Source organism: Budorcas taxicolor, chromosome 13 (genome assembly GCF_023091745.1).
Source record: "Budorcas taxicolor isolate Tak-1 chromosome 13, Takin1.1, whole genome shotgun sequence".
Classification (NCBI taxonomy): Eukaryota; Metazoa; Chordata; class Mammalia; order Artiodactyla; family Bovidae; genus Budorcas; species Budorcas taxicolor.
Window position 1 is genome coordinate 58,392,759 of NC_068922.1, and position 21,892 is coordinate 58,414,650.

The 21,892-nt window shown below is 48.1% G+C and overlaps 1 protein-coding gene and 1 pseudogene across 1 annotated transcript in view; both read right to left on the bottom strand.

Annotated features, from left to right (window-relative positions):
• Positions 1–2,257: 2,257 nt before the first annotated feature.
• Positions 2,258–21,892, bottom strand: part of PCK1 (phosphoenolpyruvate carboxykinase 1) — a 48,322-nt gene continuing 28,687 nt past the window's right edge. The window contains exons 3-11 of the mRNA XM_052650399.1: positions 7,742–8,006; positions 6,697–6,878; positions 5,749–5,952; positions 5,452–5,639; positions 5,057–5,219; positions 4,236–4,460; positions 4,015–4,146; positions 3,496–3,591; positions 2,258–3,164 (exon numbers count right to left, since the gene is read on the bottom strand). Of these exons, the coding sequence (XP_052506359.1) occupies positions 2,710–3,164; positions 3,496–3,591; positions 4,015–4,146; positions 4,236–4,460; positions 5,057–5,219; positions 5,452–5,639; positions 5,749–5,952; positions 6,697–6,878; positions 7,742–7,965 (1,869 nt within the window). The 5' untranslated portion in view covers positions 7,966–8,006 and the 3' untranslated portion in view covers positions 2,258–2,709. The remainder of the gene's footprint in view (positions 3,165–3,495; positions 3,592–4,014; positions 4,147–4,235; positions 4,461–5,056; positions 5,220–5,451; positions 5,640–5,748; positions 5,953–6,696; positions 6,879–7,741; positions 8,007–21,892) is intronic.
• Positions 10,755–11,257, bottom strand: LOC128058023 (60S ribosomal protein L27a-like; annotated as a pseudogene).

Sequence of the window (21,892 nt, forward strand, 5' to 3'; positions counted from 1 at the left end):
TGGTGGGGCACAGCCCCAGGAGCCTCCAGAGCCCATGCCTGTGGCCTTAGAACCCTAGAAGCTACATGTTGTGTGGCCCAAGGTGGGGGGCAGCAGACCAGAGGCTCTGGGTTAGGGCAGGCCAAAGGAGAGAAGGGAGAAGGCCCCCAAGAGCCCCTCCTCGCCACCACCCCCGACTCCACTGGATTCCCCTCAGAGGCCCAGGTGAACATAGGGACAAGTTTATTGCCCTGGTTCAATATGTGCTGTGTACCCACCGCATTCTGGTCTTTAACCCAGACCCCAGCAGGGCTCCGGGAACCCATGGAGGTCAGGGGGCAGCTGCTACACTGGATTCCAGTAGAGGACATCAGTACCTCTGTTGGTTTGGACTCACGTGTACCGTGGGGCGGGCTGATCAGGAACCGGGAGCCTGACTTCTCATTCTTACCCCCACCCTGAGCAAAGGGCCACTCTCAAGGCCTCAGTCTGATCACCTGCAAATGACCTTGGCCTTAGCTGCCTTCCTGCCTTCGCTTGACAGCTCAGGTTCAACAATAGAACCTCAGCCATCAAGGTCCTAGCGTCCCTATTATTGTGGGCCCAGCACAGAAACTAGGACTTGGAGGTGGGTGGAGCACAGCTGGCTCAGTTTGGGGAAACCGACTTAGGTACCAATGGCGATAGCTGAGTCCTTTCGGTTCTCTGAAAATTCTTATTCTGTTTAAGACACTTCCTCCAGGCTGTCTCCCTGGCTTCCTGGGCCAGGTGGCAACACGGTCCTGTGTGAGTTTGCTGGCTGGGTGGGTGATGCTGTGCGCAGGAAACTGTGAGATGGACGGCTTTGCTCGAAAAGAAATGAAGCCTCCGAGAGCCTAGAACAGGATGCCAAAGTCTGGAGCCTGCATTTTAAAAATGGTGCCCCAGCTATATCTTGAAAGTGCCTCTCAGGGGTCCAAAGAACTTCCTCAGAGGCCCCCAGGGAGTAGAAAAAAGGAAAACAGGAGGCCTGGGTCCCGACACCTGCCCAGCCTCAGGTGGGCAGCCTCCTGTTCTGTCTCCCTTAGAAGCTGGGTTTCTGAGTCAGAGTAGCTGTCAATCATAGGTTGTGCAGCGAAAAGGAAGAAACAAGTTTGAAAGCCACTGATTTAAATTAATACAGCAGATAACACTTAATTCAGTTAAATGATTTTTCACTGTCAGTGATTTTGCTATCAGAACATGACACTTTGCCGGCAGAGCCCCGTAGGCTCTCAGCTCCTTAAAGGGGAAGAAAACTCTGGTTACGGTTTGACAGCCCTGAAGGACCCACCTGGCCTTGGTTTCCCCACCTATAACATCGGGTGGATCTCAGCTTGCCCATCCACATGGATCCCAGAAGAAACAGAGGACTTTAAGGGGACGGTGAGTCCATAAGCTGTGGAAGTGAGCAGAGCTGAGGAGAACTGACTTCCTGGTGTGTGCTGAGCAGGAGAGCTGGCCCAGAAAGGAGACTAGTAGCCAGAGAAAGCCCGGTGCATCTATTGAACACATGTGCCCGGTCCAGCGTGTGGTCTGTTCAAACTGCCTGGAGGACCCAATAAACACCGGGGACAGAGGGGCCAGAGGAGGGTGCAAGGCAGCCCACCTTGAGCCCATCAAAGGCGTGATGCCCTGTATACAGAAGGTGCTCCATCAATGCCTTTTTCTATTTTCTTCTAAAGGATATTTCTGTCTCTACTCTCCTCCCCAGTGGATGACAGTGAAAAAAAGAGTTGCTGAAAAGAGAATTTATTGACAAAAGTCTGTGAAATTGGCCACAATATAATTCTTATGAAAGGCCGAGCCCCCACACCCAAGGTTTTGTCAAAAAGCATGCTTTAAACTCTCCTGTTCCCCTTACCCAAGACCCACAATTTACAGGTTTGTGGATGTTCAAGGGCACTAATGGATGGCTTCGAGTTAATTCAGAAAACCCAAAGCATGGTGGCGTGTCACCTCTGGGTGACAGTCTCTCCACTCACACCTCCCCATCTGGCTTGCTCCACCCCCCAGCTCACCCCCCTCCACCAGGGTAGTCCCACGTTCTTTGGAGGGGATTCTATCACAGAAGGTTTCATCAGAGTCCCCTCTTCTTGGTGGTTCAGATAAGAAAAACCAGGCAAACAAATTCATCTTTTCTATAAAAGTTTATTTTATGATTTTTTTTCCCAAGAAGTGTTAGGGGAAAACGTTGAAATTACGTAAAGGTAAGGAACCATGGTATATAAAAATAATTTAAACACACATATTAATAAGAAAGCAACATTGCATTCTAGCAACAACTAGGTAATCTTGCCCAAGATTTTTCCAAAGTCATTAAGTACGTTTTAGACGACAGTACACAGACACACACGCATGTGCACACACACATATATACAGCTCAAGTGTCTTTTTCTGTGCATTCTGGCTAACTGATGCAGCTAAAGGGAAAAGACAAACACTGTCTGCTTGAGTGTCCCTAAGTTGAACAAAGGTGCATTGTATCATGAATGTTTGCTATTTCCTGGAGACTGCTATTTCCCTCCCCAAACTCTTTAGTGACTAGCTTCAGTCTGCTATAGGTCTTATCTGAAAAATTAAGGTGTGTCTTTCGATCAGCCCCTGGGTGCGGTCATTGCGGTGCTGCAGGCAGTGAGAATTTGGGAAGCGCCGTGTCTCCTGCTCCTGGTGCGTTGTATGGATTGGAGGTGGACAGTCAAGCGAACCTGATTACATCTGGCTGATTCTCTGCTTCAGGGCCAGGACCTGATTCTTGATCTCCAGGGGTAGATCGACGTTCACCTGCTCCTCCAGGTACTTCTGTATTTCTTCCACCTCCTCCTCCCAGAACTCCTTGGAGATGTGGAAGAGCTCCTTCACGTCGACATCCCCCAGGCCCCGGAGGTCCAGGGCATCCTCACTGGGGATGTAGCCGATGGGCGTGAGCTTGGCGCCGCCTTCCCCGCCCACGCGGTTGAACATCCACTCCAGCACCCGGGAGTTCTCGCCGAAGCCGGGCCAGAGGAACCTGCCGGCCTTATCCTTTCGGAACCAGTTGACATGGAAGATCTTGGGCAGCTTGGCTGCGGGGCGCTGGGCCATGCTGAGCCAGTGTGCCAGGTACTGGCCGAAGTTGTAGCCGAAGAAGGGGCGCATGGCGAAGGGGTCGTGCATGATGACTTTGCCTGTTAACAGGGGACCCTGTGGGTAAGTGAGGCCTCAGGACTATGGGCACACTTACTGTTGACACGGCCGCCTGGCTTTCTGTACCTCTCTGCATATACAGAGAGAGAAACGGGGAGACAGAGAGATAAAGAGACAGAGGGGCAACTGAGAGACAGAGATACAGAGACAGAAAGAGACAGAGAGACACAGAGATACAGAAACAGGGAGAGAGACAGAGAGGCATAGAAACAGAGAGACCGAGAAGCAGAGCAACACAAAAATAGAGACGGAGAAACAGAGACAGAGCTGTCGCTGTCCCTTCTTGGCGGCCCGGATCTTGGCCAGACTCACCCTTGTACTCCGCCGCTGCCGTGGCCTCAGATCTCATGGCCGCCCCCACAAACACACCGTGCTGCCAGCTGAGAGCCTCGTAGACCAGAGGGACACCTTTAGCAAGAGAAAGAAACGCTCCTTAGAGGCCTTGACCCCCAGCCCCTCAGCCGAGACGCCGTCTCGCAAGTGGAAAGATGTGCTGTGTGTGGTCTCTCTTCTAAAGGGGCTGATGCGGGAGCGCCAGAGCTAAGGGCGGACGCTGCCACGTCAGAGTCATAGCAGGAGGCCACGTGGCCAAAGTCAAACTGGGAGCCCATCCCTGGACAAGGACCCAGGAGTTTCAGTGGGCAGAGACTAGGTTCTATGCCCGAGCTTGCTCATTACCCTGTCATTTGTGAAAGGAAGCTCCGTATCCCTGACACCCTCCAACCAGATCACGGAACGTGAGCCCTTGTAGTGACACGTCCCCCCCGTACTGACACGTCCCCCCCCGTACTGACACACCCGTGTCCCAGCCCGATTGCCCAGGAGCCTCACCAACAGGCCGGCGCCCTCCGAAGATGATGCCCTCAATGGGCACGCCCTCTGGAGACTCCCAGTCAGGGTCAATGATGGGGCACTGGCTGGCCGGAGTGCAGAACCGTGAGTTGGGGTGGGCACAAGGTTCCCCTACAGCAGCAAGGGAAGACAGGCCCTGAGCGTCTGGCCAAGCACACACACCCAAGGACTGGGGCACTGGGCCTCCTGGGGGGGCTTACCATCCTTGAAGTCCCACTCTTTGCCCTTCCAGGAAATGAGCTTGATGCCTGAGGCCAGTGGCTGGTCAATGCCTTCCCAGTAAACGCCCCCGTCACTGGTCTCGGCCACGTTGGTGAAGATGGTATTCTTCTGGATGGTCTTGATGGCATTGGGGTTTGTCCTCACAGAGGTTCCTGGAGCGACGCCAAAAAACCCATTCTCTGGGTTGATGGCCCGCAAGTTACCTGGAAAGTTTTAAACCAAGGAGTGGAAGTGAGTACCAATCTTGCCAGGTTAATTTCTGCACCAAATTCTCAAGTCTTTTTATTTTTTCCCTCCTCCCCAGAATTTCTTTCTCTTGTCTCATGCCAGCATTATTAATCAACGTTGACTTTCTTACCAGTTCCCCATCAAACTATTTTAACCAGCCCAGGTATCCCAGTGTAAAGAATCTGCCTGTCAATGCAGGAAACGTGGATTCGATCCCTGGGTCAGGAAGATCCTCTGGAGAAGGAAATGGCAACCCACTCCAATATCCTTGCCTGGGAAATCCCATGGACAGAGGAGCCTGGGGGGCTACAGTCCATGGTGTTGCAAAGAGTCAGACATGACTTAGCAGCTAAACAAAATGTAAACAAATAGCGATAGAAGGTCCCATTTCAATCCAGATTGGATATGAGATTAAAGAAAGCTGATGGAATACATATGTCCGAGCTTTTGCAAGAACTAACTGAATTTAAAAATCCGGACACCGTGGGCTTGGGAGGATTTGGTGTGTTTAAACCCAAAACTTCACTAAGGTCCAATGATTATGATCAACACCTGGGCCTCAAAGAGTCACCTTGTTGGTCAAATTTCATCCAGGCGATATCATCACCCACACACTCTACTTTCCATCCCGGGAGAGTGGGGTTCATCATGGCCAGGTTGGTCTTCCCGCAGGCACTGGGAAACGCAGCCGCAAAGTACTTCTTCTGGCCCTTGGGGTTGGTGATGCCCAAAATCTGTTGGAGACAAGATTTCCCCTGAAGCACTGGTTCCTTTCTGCCCCAGAGGTCCACGCCCTAGTCTCGGAGGGGGCCTGGAAGCCATTCATCGTTACTGATGGAATTCCCAGTGTCCTTGGAGCACTGGAACTCTGATTCCTAATAGGAATGCTAATGCAGTAGGGGTCTACCACTTCCCCTCCTCTGCCCGACCCTCTGCTGCACACGTGTAGAATTCCCTGCGTCTTACCAGCATGTGCTCTGCCAGCCACCCCTCCTCCTTGGCCAGCCGGCTGGCCATCCTGAGGGCAAAGCACTTCTTCCCAAGGAGCGAGTTCCCGCCGTACCCACTCCCAAAGGAGATGATTTCTCGGCGGTCGGGCAGGTGGGCGATGAGTGTGAGCTCAGGGTTACAGGCCCAGTTGTTAACCAAAGGCTCTGTGCAGGAGGACACGCCCACATGAGTGTGCCAGGTCCCCAACGGAGTTTAAGGGTAAGCTTTTTCTTTTTTTAATTCTGGCTTTTGATTTTGAAATAATGCGCTTACTTTTTAAAGGCAGAGGGCACCCCACGGAGTGGAGGCACTTGACGAACTCGCCGTCCCCCAGTGCTTCCAGGACGGCGGCGCCCATCCTCGTCATGATGCGCATGCTGGTCACCACGTAGGGCGAGTCTGTCAGCTCGATGCCAATCTTGGACAGAGGAGAGCCCAGGGGCCCCATGCTGAACGGGATGACATACATGGTGCGACCTGTGGGGCCGGGAGGTGGGAGCTGGTGAGAAACAACCCCAAACTCACAGACAACCACCATCTGTGACCCTTCTCATGATCCCTCTCCAACATCACATCTTGCTTGCCACCAGCCCCTTGATTGGAAGAGGCCACTGAGAGTCCTGTGGACTTTAAGGAGATTACTCCAGTCAATCCTAAAGGAAATCAACCCTGAATATTCATTGGAAGGACTGATGCTGAAGCTCTAATACTTTGGCCACCTGATGCGAAGAACTGACTCATTGGAAAAGACACTGGGAAAGATTGAAGGCAAAAGTAAAAAGAGGTGACAGAGGATGAGATGGTTGGATGGCATCACCAACTCAATGGACAAGAGTTTGAGCAAAGTCCAGGAGACAGTGGTGGACAGAGGAGCCTGGCATGCTGCAGTCCATGGGGTTACAAAAAAGTTGGACACAACTTACCGACTCAACAATACGAAATGAAAAGGTGGCCATAACAGCAAAATTAAAGAGTTTTCATAAATGTGCAGCTGGGTTCCACCAAGCTATCTTAAATTCACAAGCATAGAAATTGTTTTCCTGGTCATCAAAGACAGTCTATAAAACCACTGAGCTATACATTTTTAATATGTGGCCATTTCTTATGTGGAATTTATAACTCTCTGAGCAATGGGAGAACCTGGGACAATTACCGGTAGGACAGAGATGATAATAAAAGGTTTGCTGATATTGTACCCAGTCAAATAAATGTTTCACTCACCTTTCATGCACCCCGGAAATCGGACGTTGAACGCTTTCTCAAAATCCTCCTCGGACATCCAGCGGCCCAGCTGGCTGAGGCCAGTTTTGGGGATGGGCACCGTATCTCTCTGCTCTCGAGTGATGATGACTGTCTTGCTTTCAATTCTGGCCACATCCCTGGGGTCAGTGAGAGCCAACCAGCTGCAAAAAAAAAAAATTAAAATACACAGATTAGGGGCTTCCCTCATGGCTGAGTGGTAAAGAATCTGCCTTGCAATGCAAGGGACACAGGTTCGATTTATGGTCCAGGAATTTCCCACAGGCCATGGAGCAACTAAGGCCTTTCACCACAACTGTTGAGCCTGAGCCTGTGTGTGAGGGCCCGGGAGCCGCAATTACTGAAGCCCCCACGCTCTAGGGCCCGTGCTCTGCAACAGGAGAAGCCACCACAATGAGAGGCCCTGGCACTGCAACTAGAGAGTAGCCCCCGCTTTCCGCAACTAAAGAAAACCCATCGCAGCAATGAAGACCCAGCACGGATGAAAATAAACAAGTAAACAAAAATTTAAAATACACAGGTGGGGATTAGAGAAGTGCTGGTATTCTGCATGGCATCTGCTCCCTAGGTTCCCTCAGCCATGGACCATTCAGGAAGGGACCAGTTTTCTCATCATCATGTTCTTCCCACACCTGGCAGGTACCAGAGCACTAAGGATGCTGTGTCAATGCGGACACAGCCACGCCCACTGTGACATAGTCAGAGGGACACTCACTAGACCAGGAGTTCGTGTTTTGGGACAGGGACTGTCTGACCATCCTTTCCATCGGGGACCTGGTTTGCAAAGACAGTTTGCATGCACCCCTTCATTGATGACTTGGGCTGCTCTGCAAACATTGTAAAATTAAGTCTACACAGTTCTGGCTCTTTTACTAAGTTTTTCAAGAGTCTGCAACCCACACAGCCCCGCCCCAGCTCTGCTGAGGTCCTCGTCCCCCTTGTTCCACCTGCACCCTGGGTAGAGAGGAAGGCCGAATGCCGGCGTGGGGGGCAGAGGCGTGCTCACCAGTTGTCATACTTCTTCAGCCTCTTGATCACACCCTCCTCCTCCATGTGGCTCAGCAGCTGCCGGTTCTCCTCCTCGGACCCATCACAGATGTGGACTTGGTCGGGCCGGCACAGCTTGGCGCTACTCTCCACGAACTCCCTCACGGCCTGGGGCAGGCTGTCCAGGGAGCCCCGGACGATTTTGGCTGAGTAGTTGAGGCCATCTGAGAGCTGAGGAGGCATCTCTGCAGAGCTGGGCTGGGGGGCACGGATGCCGAGGTTCCCTGCAATAGAAAAAGCACGGGCTTCCTGAACAAAGACAACCATGGACACCCTCAACTCTGCACACTTTGTCGGGGTCACCGTCATGGCTAGGAGGAAAAAGAAAACCAGTTCCAGTTAGCACTGAAGTTTGTTAGAAACGTATGTGAACAGGCTCTGCCTACCTTTCTTCTCTTTGGACGATCAGATCAGAGGCCAAAGGGTCTCTTGCAAGGCTCTTCCCGCGGGTGAGCGTGCGTTCCCAGTGGGAAGGCCCTGTTTGGGGTTTGGAGGCAGAACTTCCTGGACTTTAAATTCCAAGAAAGAGAGAGGCCCGGCCCCCCAACCACACCCAGAGAGGCTCGACTCTGACGTCAGGGGCTGGTCTTTGGATCACGGCCACGATCAGTTATGCTTTGGACTGGCTCACCACAATAAACCCAGGCAGATAATCATTGAACAGACAGTCGTTAATGAGTGCCGCATGGCCTGCGGCCCCTGGATCAGCCATGGCAGGCCCTTACACAACTTCTGATTGATGGAGCTCTGCCCCAGTCCCCTGAAGATGCAAAACACAGGCCCTCCCGTTGAAAGGCAGGGTGGGATGGCACAGAGGCTCGTGGGGGACCTCAGGGGTTTTGGCAGTGCATCTTGAGTACAGATGTTTGCTGGTTGGCAGAACAGGGCAGTGGTGAGGTTATCACCCCACAGGCAAAGGCCCACGGGAAGAACACCCCCAAAAGTGGGATGGTGCCTGGCTTATTGGCAACTGTCTGACGTTAATTAGGGGCCATTAACCTTATAGAGTGTCCATGGTGTGCCCCCTGCCCCTACCCCAAGTATAAATTCCATAAGGGCAAGGATCTCTATCTATTTTGTTTCTTTCTGTATGCACAGTTTCTGGCACACAGTAGGTGCTGAATGTTGTAAGTGCTCTGCATTGACTAACTCCTTGCACCCTAAGTGGAGTCCACAAGCCCCACTGTGTGCAGACAAGGACACTGAGGCATCAGGGATCTGGCGACTACTTCCCAGCCCCAGGCTGGTGGGTTGCAGAGAGGGACTGGAACACAAGCGGCCAAGCTCCGGACTGTCTCTTGTAAGGGAACTTTGCCCCTCCTGGAACCTTCCACGTATTGTCCCAGGAGTTCTGGGCTGGGTGCAGTTATTTCTGGAGTCAACTGTACACTTTCTGTTGCCTTTGCAAATCCTAGCATCCAGGGAGTGGAGGGGGCTTGGCAGTTTTGCTCGATTACACTTGAGCAATGAGACCTTTATAACAGCTGTAAAAAAATTTGCTTTGCAAGCCATCAGAACATCAGTCCAATTTAATGAGCTATGGAACTGCTGGCTAGCTTTTCGAGAACACTAGGTGAGAAGTCGGGAGAACAGGGCCAGGCCCCAACCACCAGCAGCCAGCCCCGTAGCTCAGTGGGCGTACTCTCACTGGAGGAGATCAGTGGAAACATGCCCTCCTGCCCTGTGGAGTGTGAGCTGAGATGGCTTCATGACTGTGTCTGTGAGGAGCTGTGACAATCACAAGGCATTGGGAACAACCATCTCAGACCAGAAGTTCTTTGAGGACCATCCTATGCGACTTCACTCCCACAGCCGTGTTGAGTGTACACACGTCACCAACTTACACCAAAACTATCAACCCATTGCTATGTTTCATTTATTCAGATTGTGTGTGTGTGTGTGTGTGTGTGTGTGTGTGTGTGTGTGTAACATAAGGCTTTGTTTGTAAAAGCCAAAACTGAAAACAAGCTGAATGTCCATTAAGCGGGTAAGGAAATTGTGGGGCATCTATACAGGATAGTACATGGCTATAAAAAGAATGAAGCTATGAATTATGAATCATGAAATAATTATGCAGCATTGAGGGAAGTACAATTTTTAAAATGCAAACATTTTTATGATTCCCATCATATAAAATTCTACAAAACAAACTAATTTACTAAGAACGTGTAAATCAATAGTTGCTGTGAGGGCAGGAGAGATTTTTTAAAGGGTACAAGCAAGTTCATTTATTCACACTTTTAATTCAGCCAATTGAATCTTTCAGTGTAAGTACAACAGGAGATGTTTCTGTTTAGTTTAAAATCGTTTGCCTAAATGGTCACTGGAATTCATTCATAACAATGCTGTCAGCCAAACAGAAGTGTGTCCCGTCTAGTTTCTACCACAACGTAACACTCCGTTGCTGGAGACACTTTCTGAGCACCTGATATCAGTGAAAGTAGCCATTCAAAGGAACAACCTTTGAGTAAATACGCAGCACACACCTTCACACCCAGGTGGCTGATCTCCCCAAGTGAGTAGAGATTGCCAGTTTGCTGATAAAAACTGTAATAGTGAAACCGAGCCCCCCAAAATCGGGTTCCCTTACTGAGTTTATGATTAATCTCTCTACCCAAACTGTCCCCTTACCTGCCTCCTCTGACCTCAATCCTGTTCTTGTCCCCTCAGAACTCTATGCTGTGCTAACTGAGCACTAATCAACCTGAGTTAGATGACTAAGACCATTGTTGTCAGAACTTCATTAACGCACTGAAGTTGCTGCTGTAGGTCTGATTGTTTACGTACAAAATCGGGTTGTTTCTCCAAGGCCAGGTGAACTCACAGACCCCTGAGCCACAGATCACCTGGCCAGAGAGTCATAAACCAGAGAATCCTCACCCTTGAAAGTACGGTTAAGAAAGGTCACAAAACAATGGTTAATTCCTTTTTCTTTGCTCTTCCTCTTTATTTTATTTTTTTTTTCCAGAAGAGAAAAGCACTTAACATTTAATGAATTTCCCAGCATGTGGCTTCAAGCCACCAGGACACAAGCCCCACCTACACTCTTAATCTTCTCCTCAGCTCTCCTACTGAAGAATTTGGCGTTCACGATGACAGGCTGCTTTGGGAGCTTTCCTTTCCCCAGAACTTTGTAGTAACCTGATCGAACCACATCGATGATAGGAGCAGCTCCTGTCTTGTTCTTGGCAGCATTTACTCGTGTCTGCTCACTAACCAAGGCCCACAATTTATCAAGGTTGACAGTCGGACAGAAACTCTGGTTCCTCTTTAAGTGGTAATGCCTCATACCAACTTTCCCTAAGTACCCTGGGTGATATTTGTCGAAGTTGATCCTGTGATGATGCATGCCACCAGCATCACCTCAGCCTCCCGGGTGTTTCCGGTGTTTGCCGATGCGGCCGTGGCCGTGGCTCACGTGGCCCCTAAGTTTCCGGGTCTTCCTTAGTCTGGATGGCATGTCGGCGGCCTAGACGAAAGAATGCTCTTCCTCTTTAAAAACACCCCAACTCAGAGACCAAGATGGAGCAGATCTGAGGCTTGTCTCCCGCTGCCCCACTTGATGCCCTCTGTTGATGATGACTCGGGACCCAGGTCTGTCCCTGTCCTCGGAGACTCCCTGCCCCAGAGGGGACTCACTGAGCAATGTTTTCAAAGGACTGACTGCTGACATTGTGTCTTCCCCATTTATCCACGGGCTTCATTGTAAATGGGCTTCCCAGGTAGTTCAGAAGGTAAAGAATCTGCCTGCAATGCCAGAGACCTGGGTTCAGTCCCTGGTCCAGGAATATCCAATGCAGAAGGGAATGGCCACTCACACCAGTATTCTTACCTGGAGAATTTCATGGACAGAGGAGCCTGGCAGGCTATATATAATCCATGGGGTTGCAAAGTGTTGGACACGACTGAGCGACTAACACTGAGTTCTAAGTAAGTCTCAGAACTGAGTACCGGCCATGGGGACCTGCAGTGGCAGCTCTGCTGTTGCTCTGCTGCTGGACTCCCTGGGGATCCTCAGTCACACCTGCCGTGTGGATTTTTCAATACGTTCCTAGGTGGCCAGGGAAGGTGGGGGCCACCTCTGCCCGGCCCACTCTGTGAGCTGCATCTGTCGTTTCTACATTTGTAAACACCACAGAGACCCCTCGGCTTACCTGGGGCTGTTTAAACATATCCTAAGGTACAAAGTTTCTCTTCTTTTAGAAAGCATCTAAAAAGTTGAGCCCAGACACAAAACTGCTTTGTTGAAAGGAGAAAGATCAGACACTGAAAAAAACAAACAGTTTCACTACATCTCCTTGAGGTCACATACACTTTTTTTTGTTGTCCTAAGCTATAGCTGGCTGACCCCAGGGTTCTGAGGAGTGAGGAAGCAAGACTTTGAAAAGCCTTTGTGTAATTTGTGCTGTGTCTGACTGTTTGCGGCCTCATGCACTGTAGCCCGCCAGTTCCTCTGTCCATGGGATTTTTTAGGCAAGAATACTGGAGTGGGTTGCCATTTCCTTCTCCAGGGAATCTTCCTGATCCAGGGATGGAACCCGAGTTTCTTGCATCTCCTAAACTGGCAGGCAGAATCTTTACCACTAGCACCACCTAGAAAGCCCACTGAAAAGCCTTTATCATGAAAAACCTTTATCATGTACAAAATAGATAAGTACCAGGGAGCTGTTATATAACATAGGGAACCTATATATATATATGTGTGTGTGTGTGTGTGTGTGTGTGTGTGTGTGTATGTGTGTGTATGACATATATATATGCTATATAACATAGAGCCTGGTACTCTATGACAACCTGGAGGGGTGGGATGGGAGGAGGAGAGAGACTCTAAAGGGAGAAGATATAAATATAATTATGGCTGATTCATGTTGTTGTACAGCAGAAACCAACACAACATTGTAAAGCAATTATCCTCTAATTAAAAAAGAAAAGAAAAGTTTCAGTTGCCCATGTGGATGGAGCTGTCAGAAGGGCAACTTGGAAACCAAGGCAGGACCAGGATGAAAGGTGTGAGCAGGTGAGGCGAGGGGTGGGGAATGGCTGCATTCCAGATAAGCAATGAAAAGCAAAGCCATGAACTTGGATTTTGAGGACAGTTTGATTGACATACATTGGCATTTTCCTGGTTACCTTGAGACCAATAAAATTAAAACAGGAATTCCCAAGACCAGCCAACCAGAACTTGGAGTTCCTGTAGAGTCAGGAGCCATGGTTTCCACCCTGTGTTCTGAGGGATTTAGGGGGAATTCTTCTGAACCTCCTAAATGTTAGGTCCATGAATCAAGGCAAATTGGAAGTAGTCAAACAGGAGACGGGAAGAGTGAACGTCGACATTCTAGGAATCAGCAAACTAAAATGGACTGGAATGGGTGAATTTAACTCAGATGACCATTATATCTACTACTGTGGGCAGGAATCCCTTAGAAGAAATGGAGTAGCCATCATGGTCAACAGAAGAGTCTGAAATGCAGTACTTGGATGCAATCTCAAAAACAACAGAATAATCTCTATTCATTTCCAAGGCAAACCATTCAATATCACAGTAATCCAAGTCTATGCCCCAACCAGTAATGCTGAAGAAGCTGAAGTTGAACGGTTCAATGAAGACCTACAGACCTTTTAGAACTAACGCCCCAAAAAGATGTCCTTTTCATTATAGGGGACTGGAATGCAAAAGTAGGAAGTCAAGAAACACCTGGGGTAACAGGTAAATCTGGCCTTGGAATACAGAATGAAGCAGGGCAAAGGCTAATAGAGTTTTGCCAAGAGAATGCACTGGTCATAGCTCTTCCAACAACACAAGAGAAGACTCTACACATGGACATCACCAGATGGTCAACACTGAGAGAACATTGATTATATTCTTTGCAGCCAAAGATGGAGAAGCTCTATACAGTCAGCAAAAACAAGACTGGGAGCTGACTGTGGCTCAGATCATGAACTCTTTATTGCCAAATTCAGATTTAAATTGAAGAAACTAGGGAAAACCACTAGACCATTCAGCTATGACCTAAATCAAATCCCTTATGATTATACAGTGGAAGTGAGAAATAGATTTAAGGGAATAGATCTGATAGAGAGAGTGTCTCATGAACCATGGATGGAGGTTCGTGACATTGGAGGTTCGTGACATTGTATAGGAGACAGGGATCAAGACCATCCCCATGGAAAAGAAATGTAAAAAAGCAAAATGGCTATCTGGGGAGGCCTTACAAATAGCTGTGAAAAGAAGAGAAGCGAAAGGCAAAGGAGAAAAGGAAAGATATAAGCATCTGAATGCAGAGTTCCAAAGAATAGCAAGGAGAGATAAGAAAGCCTTCCTCAGAGATCAATGCAAAGAAATAGAGGAAAACAACAGAATGGGAAAGACTAGAGATCTCCTCTTCAAGAAAATTAGAGATACCAAGGGAACATTTCATGCAAAGATGGGCTTGATAAAGGACAGAAATAGTATGGACCTAACAGAAGCAGAAGATATTAAGAAGAGGTGGCCAGAATACACAGAACTGTATAAAAAAGAGTTTCGTGACCCAGATAATCAAGATGGTGTGATCACTCACTTAGAGCCAGACATCCTGGAATGTGAAGTCAAGTGGGCCTTAGAAAGCATCACTACGAACAAAGCTAGGGGAGGTAATGGAATTCCAGTCAAGCTATTTCAAATTCTGAAAGATGATGCTGTGAAAGTGCTGTACTCAATATGCCAGCAAATTTGGAAAACTCAGCAGTGGCCACAGGACTGGAAAAGGTCAGTTTGCATTCCAATTCCAAAGAAAGGCAATGCCAAAGAATGCTCAAACTACCACACAATTGCACTCATCTCACACACTAGTAAAGTAATGCTCAAAATTCTCCAAGCCAGGCTTCAGCAATACGTGAACTGTGAACTTCCAGATGTTGAAGCTGGTTTTAGAAAAGGCAGAGGAACCAGAGATCAAATTGCCAACATCCGCTGCTGGATCATGGAAAAAGCAAGAGAGTTCCAGAAAAACATCTATTTCTGCTTTTTTGACTATGCCAAAGCCTTTGACTCTGTGGATCACAATAAACTGTGGAAAATTCTGAAAGAGATGGAAATACCAGACCACCTGACCTGTCTCTTGAGAAACCTATATCCAGGTCAGGAAGCAAAAGTTAGAACTGGACATGAAACAAAAGACTGGTTCCAAATAGGAAAAGGAGTACATCAAGGCTGTATATTAACACCCTGCTTATTTAACTTCTATGCAGAGTACATCATGAGAAACGCTGGGCTGGATGAAGCACAAGCTGGAATCAAGATTGCTGGGAGAAATATCAATAACCTCAGATATGCAGATGCAGATGACACCACCCTTATGGCAGAAAGTGAAGAGGAACTAAAAAGCCTCTTGATGAAAGTGAAAGAGGAGAGTGAAAAAGTTGGCTTAAAGCTCAACATTCAGAAAACTGAGATCACGGCATCTGGTCCCATCATTTCATGGGAAATAGATGGGGAAACAGTGGAAACAGTATCAGACTTTATTTTTGGGGGGCTCCAAAATCACTGCAGATGGTGATTGCAGCCATGAAATTCAAAGATGCTTACTCCTTGGAAGGAAAGTTATGAACAACTTAGATAGCATATTCAAAAGCAGAGACATTACTTTGCCAACAAAGGTCCATCTAGTCAAGGCTATGGTTTTTCCAGTGGTCATGTATGGATGTGAGAGTTGGACTGTGAAGAAAGCTGAGTGCCGAAGAATTGATGCTTTTGAACTGTGCTGTTGGAGAAGACTCTTGAGAGTCCCTTGGACTGCAAGGAGATCCAGCCAGTCCATTCTAAAGGAGATCAGTCCTAGGTGTTCTTTGGAAGGACTGATGCTAAAGCTGAAACTCCAGTACTTTGGCCACCTCATGCGAAGAGTTGACTCATTGGAAAAGACTCTGATGCTGGGAGGGATTGGGGGCAGGAGGAGAAGGGGATGACAGAGAATGAGATGGCTGGATGGCATCACCGACTTGATTGACGTGAGTCTGAGTGAACTCCGGGAGTTGGTGATGGACAGGGAGGCCTGGCATGCTGCAATTCATGGGGTCGCAAAGAGATGGACACGACTGAGTGACTGAACTAAACTGAATTGAACTTCTGAGCCTCCTAAGGAGGTGGAAGGATGAATGGCCAGGCAAGATGTGCTCAGAACCCTCCTCACTCACAACAGATTTGACCTCATCTGTGCTATGTATTGGGTCTTCCCAAATGGCTCAGTGGCAAAGAATCTGCCTGCAATGCAAGAGACGCAGGTTTGATCCCTGGGGTGGGAAAACCTCCTGGAGGAGGAAATGGCAACCCACTCCTGTATTCTTGCTTGGGAAATCCCACAGACAGAGAAGCCTGGCAGGGCTACAGTCCATGGGGTCTCAAAGAGCTGGACACGATTGAGCACGCATGCTCGTGGCACATATTGTATTAGACTGACATACTGGATCTCTGTTGAGCAAGGAATTTCAGAAAACATTGGAAATCCACTGCTTACAATCAGTTCTTTCATTGGAAGGATGGAATAGCTGAGACTCAGAGAGGACAAATGACACGACTCAGTGACTAAATATCAACAAGAGAGAGCAAATAAACCATTTTCCCAAGCTGGGGCTATCAACTGCAAGCCCTTGACCTCTCTTCAGTTCAGTTCAGTTCAGTCGCTCAGTCGTGTCCAACTCTTTGCGACCCCATGAATTGCAGCACCCCAGGCCTCCCTGTCCATCACCAACTCCCGGAGTTCACTCAGACTCACGTCAATCAAGTCGGTGATGCAATCCAGCCATCTCATTCTCTGTCATCCCCTTCTCCTCCTGCCCCCAATCCCTCCCAGCATCAGAGTCTTTTCCAATGAGTCAACTCTTCACATGAGGTGGCCAAAGTACTGGAGTTTCAGCTTTAGCATCAGTCCTTCCAAAGAACACCTAGGACTGATCTCCTTTAGAATGGACTGGCTGGATCTCCTTGCAGTCCAAGGGACTCTCAAGAGTCTTCTCCAACAGCACAGTTCAAAAGCATCAATTCTTCGGCACTCAGCTTTCTTCACAGTCCAACTCTCACATCCATACATGACCACTGGAAAAACCATAGCCTTGACTAGATGGACCTTTGTTGGCAAAGTAATGTCTCTGCTTTTGAATATGCTATCTAAGTTGTTCATAACTTTCCTTCCAAGGAGTAAGCATCTTTGAATTTCATGGCTGCAATCACCATCTGCAGTGATTTTGGAGCCCCCCCAAAATTAAGTCTGATACTGTTTCCACTGTTTCCCCATCTATTTCCCATGAAATGATGGGACCAGATGCCGTGATCTGTTTTCTGAATGTTGAGCTTTAAGCCAACTTTTTCACTCTCCTCTTTCACTTTCATCAAGAGGCTTTTTAGTTCCTCTTCACTTTCTGCCATAAGGGTGGTGTCATCTGCATCTGCATATCTGAGGTTATTGATATTTCTCCCAGCAATCTTGATTCCAGCTTGTGCTTCATCCAGCCCAGCGTTTCTCATGATGTACTCTGCATAGAAGTTAAATAAGCAGGGTGTTAATATACAGCCTTGATGTACTCCTTTTCCTATTTGGAACCAGTCTTTTGTTTCATGTCCAGTTCTAACTTTTGCTTCCTGACCTCTCTCCTCTACCCCAAACTGATGGGAGTGACCACAAAAATGTCCCTCAGCTCAGGAATCTGAATTCCTGTGTCAGCCTGCCCCTTTTCTGGTAAAGATCAAAGGGACAGTGGTTTTCTAGGAGATGACAAGAAACTAACAGTGTAAATCCTGTGTCTTGTCCTGGTGTCAAAGGTTCTGCGCAAATCCACTGTGGGTGTCCACTGTCACGGATGCTGCTCCGTGGGCACCGACTGGCCCAGCCGTGGAAGTTTCCAACAGCAGAAAAACACTGGCCAGTCCTGTAATGATCTGCGTGGCATCATCTGCCCTGGGAAATTCCCATCAGCCACTCTGGCCATGTTTGTTAGAGGCAAATATTTAGATGTTCTACTTTTATGGGGAATCTTAAAATCTCTACAGCTCGGAGGGTCTTGTTTTATTCTCTTTTGTTTTACAGAGCTAAATGAGTTGAGTTCCTATTTTAAAGCCATAGAGTCATACAATTGAGGTCCTTAAAAGATGATGCTCATCCAGCTTAATGAGTCGGGGGTCTCCCTTGGGGGTGATGAACATGTGTTGGAATCAGATAGAGGTGGTGGTTGCATCACTTTCTCAACACACTAACTGTGGCTGATTTGTACACTTTAAAATGGCTGATTTTATGGCATGTGAATTTTACCTCAACTGAAAAACAAAAAAGATTATGTAGTCCTGTCTTTTGGGCTTCTCTGGTGGCTCAGATGGTAAAGAATCCAGCTGCAATGCGGGAGACCTGAGTCCAATCCCTGGGTTGGGAAGATCCACTGGAGGAGGGCATGGCAAGCTACTCCAGTACTCTTGCCTGGAGAATCCCAGGTTGGCAGGTTATACAGTCCATGGGTTCAGAGAGTCAGACATGACTGAGTGACTAAGCACAGCACAGCACAGTCCTGTCTTTTATTTGGAAGACGTAGAGGTAATGGCCCAGGTTGGACGGCAGGTATATTGGGGGGGAACGAGTCATTCTAGGATGTTGGCAGGTCCCCAACACTCCCCACCTGCCCATCATCCCTCTTCCTAATCCTTTCTGCATCTCTCAACAGCCTCGTAACATTTGAAGACCCCGGTCTTGGGCTGAATGTACACTCACCCAGCAAAGATGACTGTGATATTAGTGAATCTTCTCCCGCGCGGATCATGATTTTGTCTATGCGCATATTCTTTCCACAATGAAGAAATAAAGATGGATCTAGAGGGAACCCATTTTGCCTCCGTATGTTAATAAAGCAAAATTTTTGCAGCAAAGACATGCACATAATATGCGTTAAATGAATGCTAATAACCAAATGTTAGAATCTATCTAGGGGGTTGGCTATCTCCCCTTTCAGTCATTAGTGACCTATGGAAATAGTGACTCTATAAAGTCTTGTTTATTTCCTTTGAAGATTTCTCTGTCAGGTGTTTGGAGAGCTGTAAAGACAATTTGGGTGTGCAAGATTGATGCACCTGTTGGAATTCAACATCCCACCCCACATCCATCCAGTGAGCGACTTCAGAGCACAGGGTCACTTCTGTGGGATGCTGACGCTTAACAGCTATGGAGGCTGATGCACCAGGAGGGGACAGGAGAGTCACCTTCCAAGTCAGGATCAGCAGAAAAAGTCCACAACTCCTCTGGGCCACCTTTGCTAGATGGCTGTTTGAATTAGGTGGCTTATGGTTCACAGCCAAAAACATCTTCCGTTAGACAAGATTCCAACCTGCACAGAACCCCAACTCAGGAGACCCAGGTCAATCCTGGGCCCAGCTTCCCCAGAAACCTGAGACCAGCATCCGTGCCTCACTCTATTCACCTGTGTGGGGAGGAGGTGAATGAGACACTGCACGTGTTCACTGCCCTGTAGTCTGAGGTCCACAGTGGCTTTGGTTTTCATCATCTTCTCCTCTCACTTACTTTGGAAAATCAGTGACTCTGTGTCTGCTAAGTCTCCCTTCTTGTTGGAGGCTGAGGAGGACTTAGTGTCCACGCTGCATGTGCATATTAAAATGGGAAGTCAGAGTCACATGCCGGCTAACTTAGGTGCACAGCTACATCGGGTGGAAAATGGTAAAAAAAAAAAAAAGAAAATTTAAAACTCGGGTTTGCCCTAATTTTTTTGTTTTTACAACTTTGCCTTTGTTCTCTTCGTCAGTTTCATGCTGTATTCCGAGTGTAGCCAGATTTCGGCTCCAATCCCCAATCTTCTGCTATTTCTATATTCCAACTTTCTACTCTGATTTTCAGTGTGGAGGGTGCTAGCTGGGCAAAACAGCTCCACGTGGTCTTTGGAAATGCATGTGCCCCCTGTGCTGAATGTCCCTGGATCAGTCACCTACGGTCTCAGTTTCCTTATCTCTAGAATGAGATGGCCTTTCTGACTCTCAGTGCCCTTGGGATTTCAAGTGCTACAGAGGAAGTTAAGTCCATTTTCACAGAGTGTCCATTTTCACAGAATACTGCTCCAAGCACACTAGGAGAGAAAAGACAGCACCACCAGGTGAAGTACAGAGCAAAGAGAACTCATTGCATCGTTATCACAAAAACAATCCAACGCACTTGTTCTGCAGCGAGAAAATGGATCCACTTTGCAGCGCAGTTAACTGTCTCTGAAACAGTGATAATTGCTCGGGAACTGAACACTCCTCTTCCCCAGCGTTCCACAGTAACTATGCAAATTCTTCCACACGCCCGCGATGTTACGGCTCAGAACTAAAATGTCTTTTCTGATGTATGCTAAGGATAATTCTCCAAACTCAGTATATCAAACACTCTCAGATCCTCTCCCGAGGGTGCTTGCATGCTAAATCACTTCACTCGTGTCCAACTCGTTCATGACCCCATGGAACGTAGCACGCCAGGATACTCTGTCTATGGGATTCTCCAGGCAAGAATGCTGGTGTGGGTTGCTGTGCCCTCCTCCAGGGGATTTTCTCAACCCAGGGATTGAACCTGCATCCCATACATCTCTTGCATTGCAGGCGGGGTCTTTACCACTGAGCCACTGTGGAAGCCAAGGACTGGGGGCAGGAATTCACAGCATCGAGACTCAGGGACACGTGGCGCAGGGTCGGGGTCCAGCCAGCACGTTTCATCAGGGACGGAAGCATCTAACTTAGCCATAATACCTTGAAGTATTTCCAAGTTGAAATATGGAGGAAATGGAAGTCCGTCAGGATGCTATTCTTACATCCTGGTACTGCATCAGAGTCCAACTACATACACACAGAAAACCCTGTTTAAACAATGACCACAGAATCTGGTGGGGAAAGACGCCAGCCCATAAGCCCCATTCACTAAACTAGTCCGTGTTGCTTTGAAGATGCAACCAAGTAAAATAAATGGTAAAGGTGGAAAGAAACTTTCATTTTGGTGTTTTAGGTATTTCAGGAAAAAGTAAAATTGTCAAAGGGTGAGAAATCTGCTGGAGGTACCTAGAATCAGGCCAACACAGATAGAGGAGATTCATCTCATCAGTGAGTCAGTATTTCAGATGGGAAAACCGGAAGCAGGAGCTGGGGAGACCTCTGCCCCTTATATGTGTTAGTGTCTGTCATTCTTTAATTTTCAATCAGGCAGAATTCCAGGGACTTCCCTGGCGGTCGATCCAGTGGTTAAGACTTCAGCTTCCAATGTAGGGGGTGTGGATTTGATCTCTGGTCAGGGAGCTAGAATCCCACATGCTTCACAGCCAAAAATCCCAAACATAAAACAGAAGCAGTGTTGTAACAAGTTCAGTAAAGACTTTAAAAATGGTCCACATCAAAAAAAAAAACTTAAAAAAAATTTCCATTCTGCAGTTCTGCCAAAAGCCGAGGTTAGGTCAGTTTACTTTCCCTGTATTGGCTCAGGGAAGCTGTGACGCAAGAGGCCTCTTTCTCAATCCTTCTCTGCCTTGTTGAGGGTGGGCCTGGCCAGGACCACAGGGTCTAGGGCACAGTCATCTGTCTCAGGGGCTGACCTCAGCCCACAAGCCCCTCTGGGCTCCCTCTCCACATGGCAGGGCCAACTGCTATGGGGCTGGAACACAGTGGGAAGTCTAGGCGCCCAGACACCAGTTTTAATACAACGTCACTGAGCAGTGGATCCTCTTTGAGCATTCCGGTCATGAGAAACAGAGACTGGCTGGGCATTTCAACCTGCAGATGGGACCCCCTGTGTCCTTCAGGGAGGCATAGTAGCCAACAGCATGGACGCCAGAGCCCAACACTTCCAATCCTACCTAGACCATGTGGCCTAGTTAGGTCATAGTCCTTTTATGCTTCTTCGGTCTCCTCACCCCTTAGGTAAGGATAATTATAGTAATTACATCAGAGGGTAGCCAGACCATACCTGTAGCCCAGATAAACACCCTTATGTTGTTTTTTTTTTAATTGGAGTATAATTGCTTTACAATGTTGTGTTAGTTTCTACTCTACAACAATGTGAATCAGCTATCTGGATACATATATTCCCTCCCACCATTCCCATCCCACCCCTCTAGGTCATCA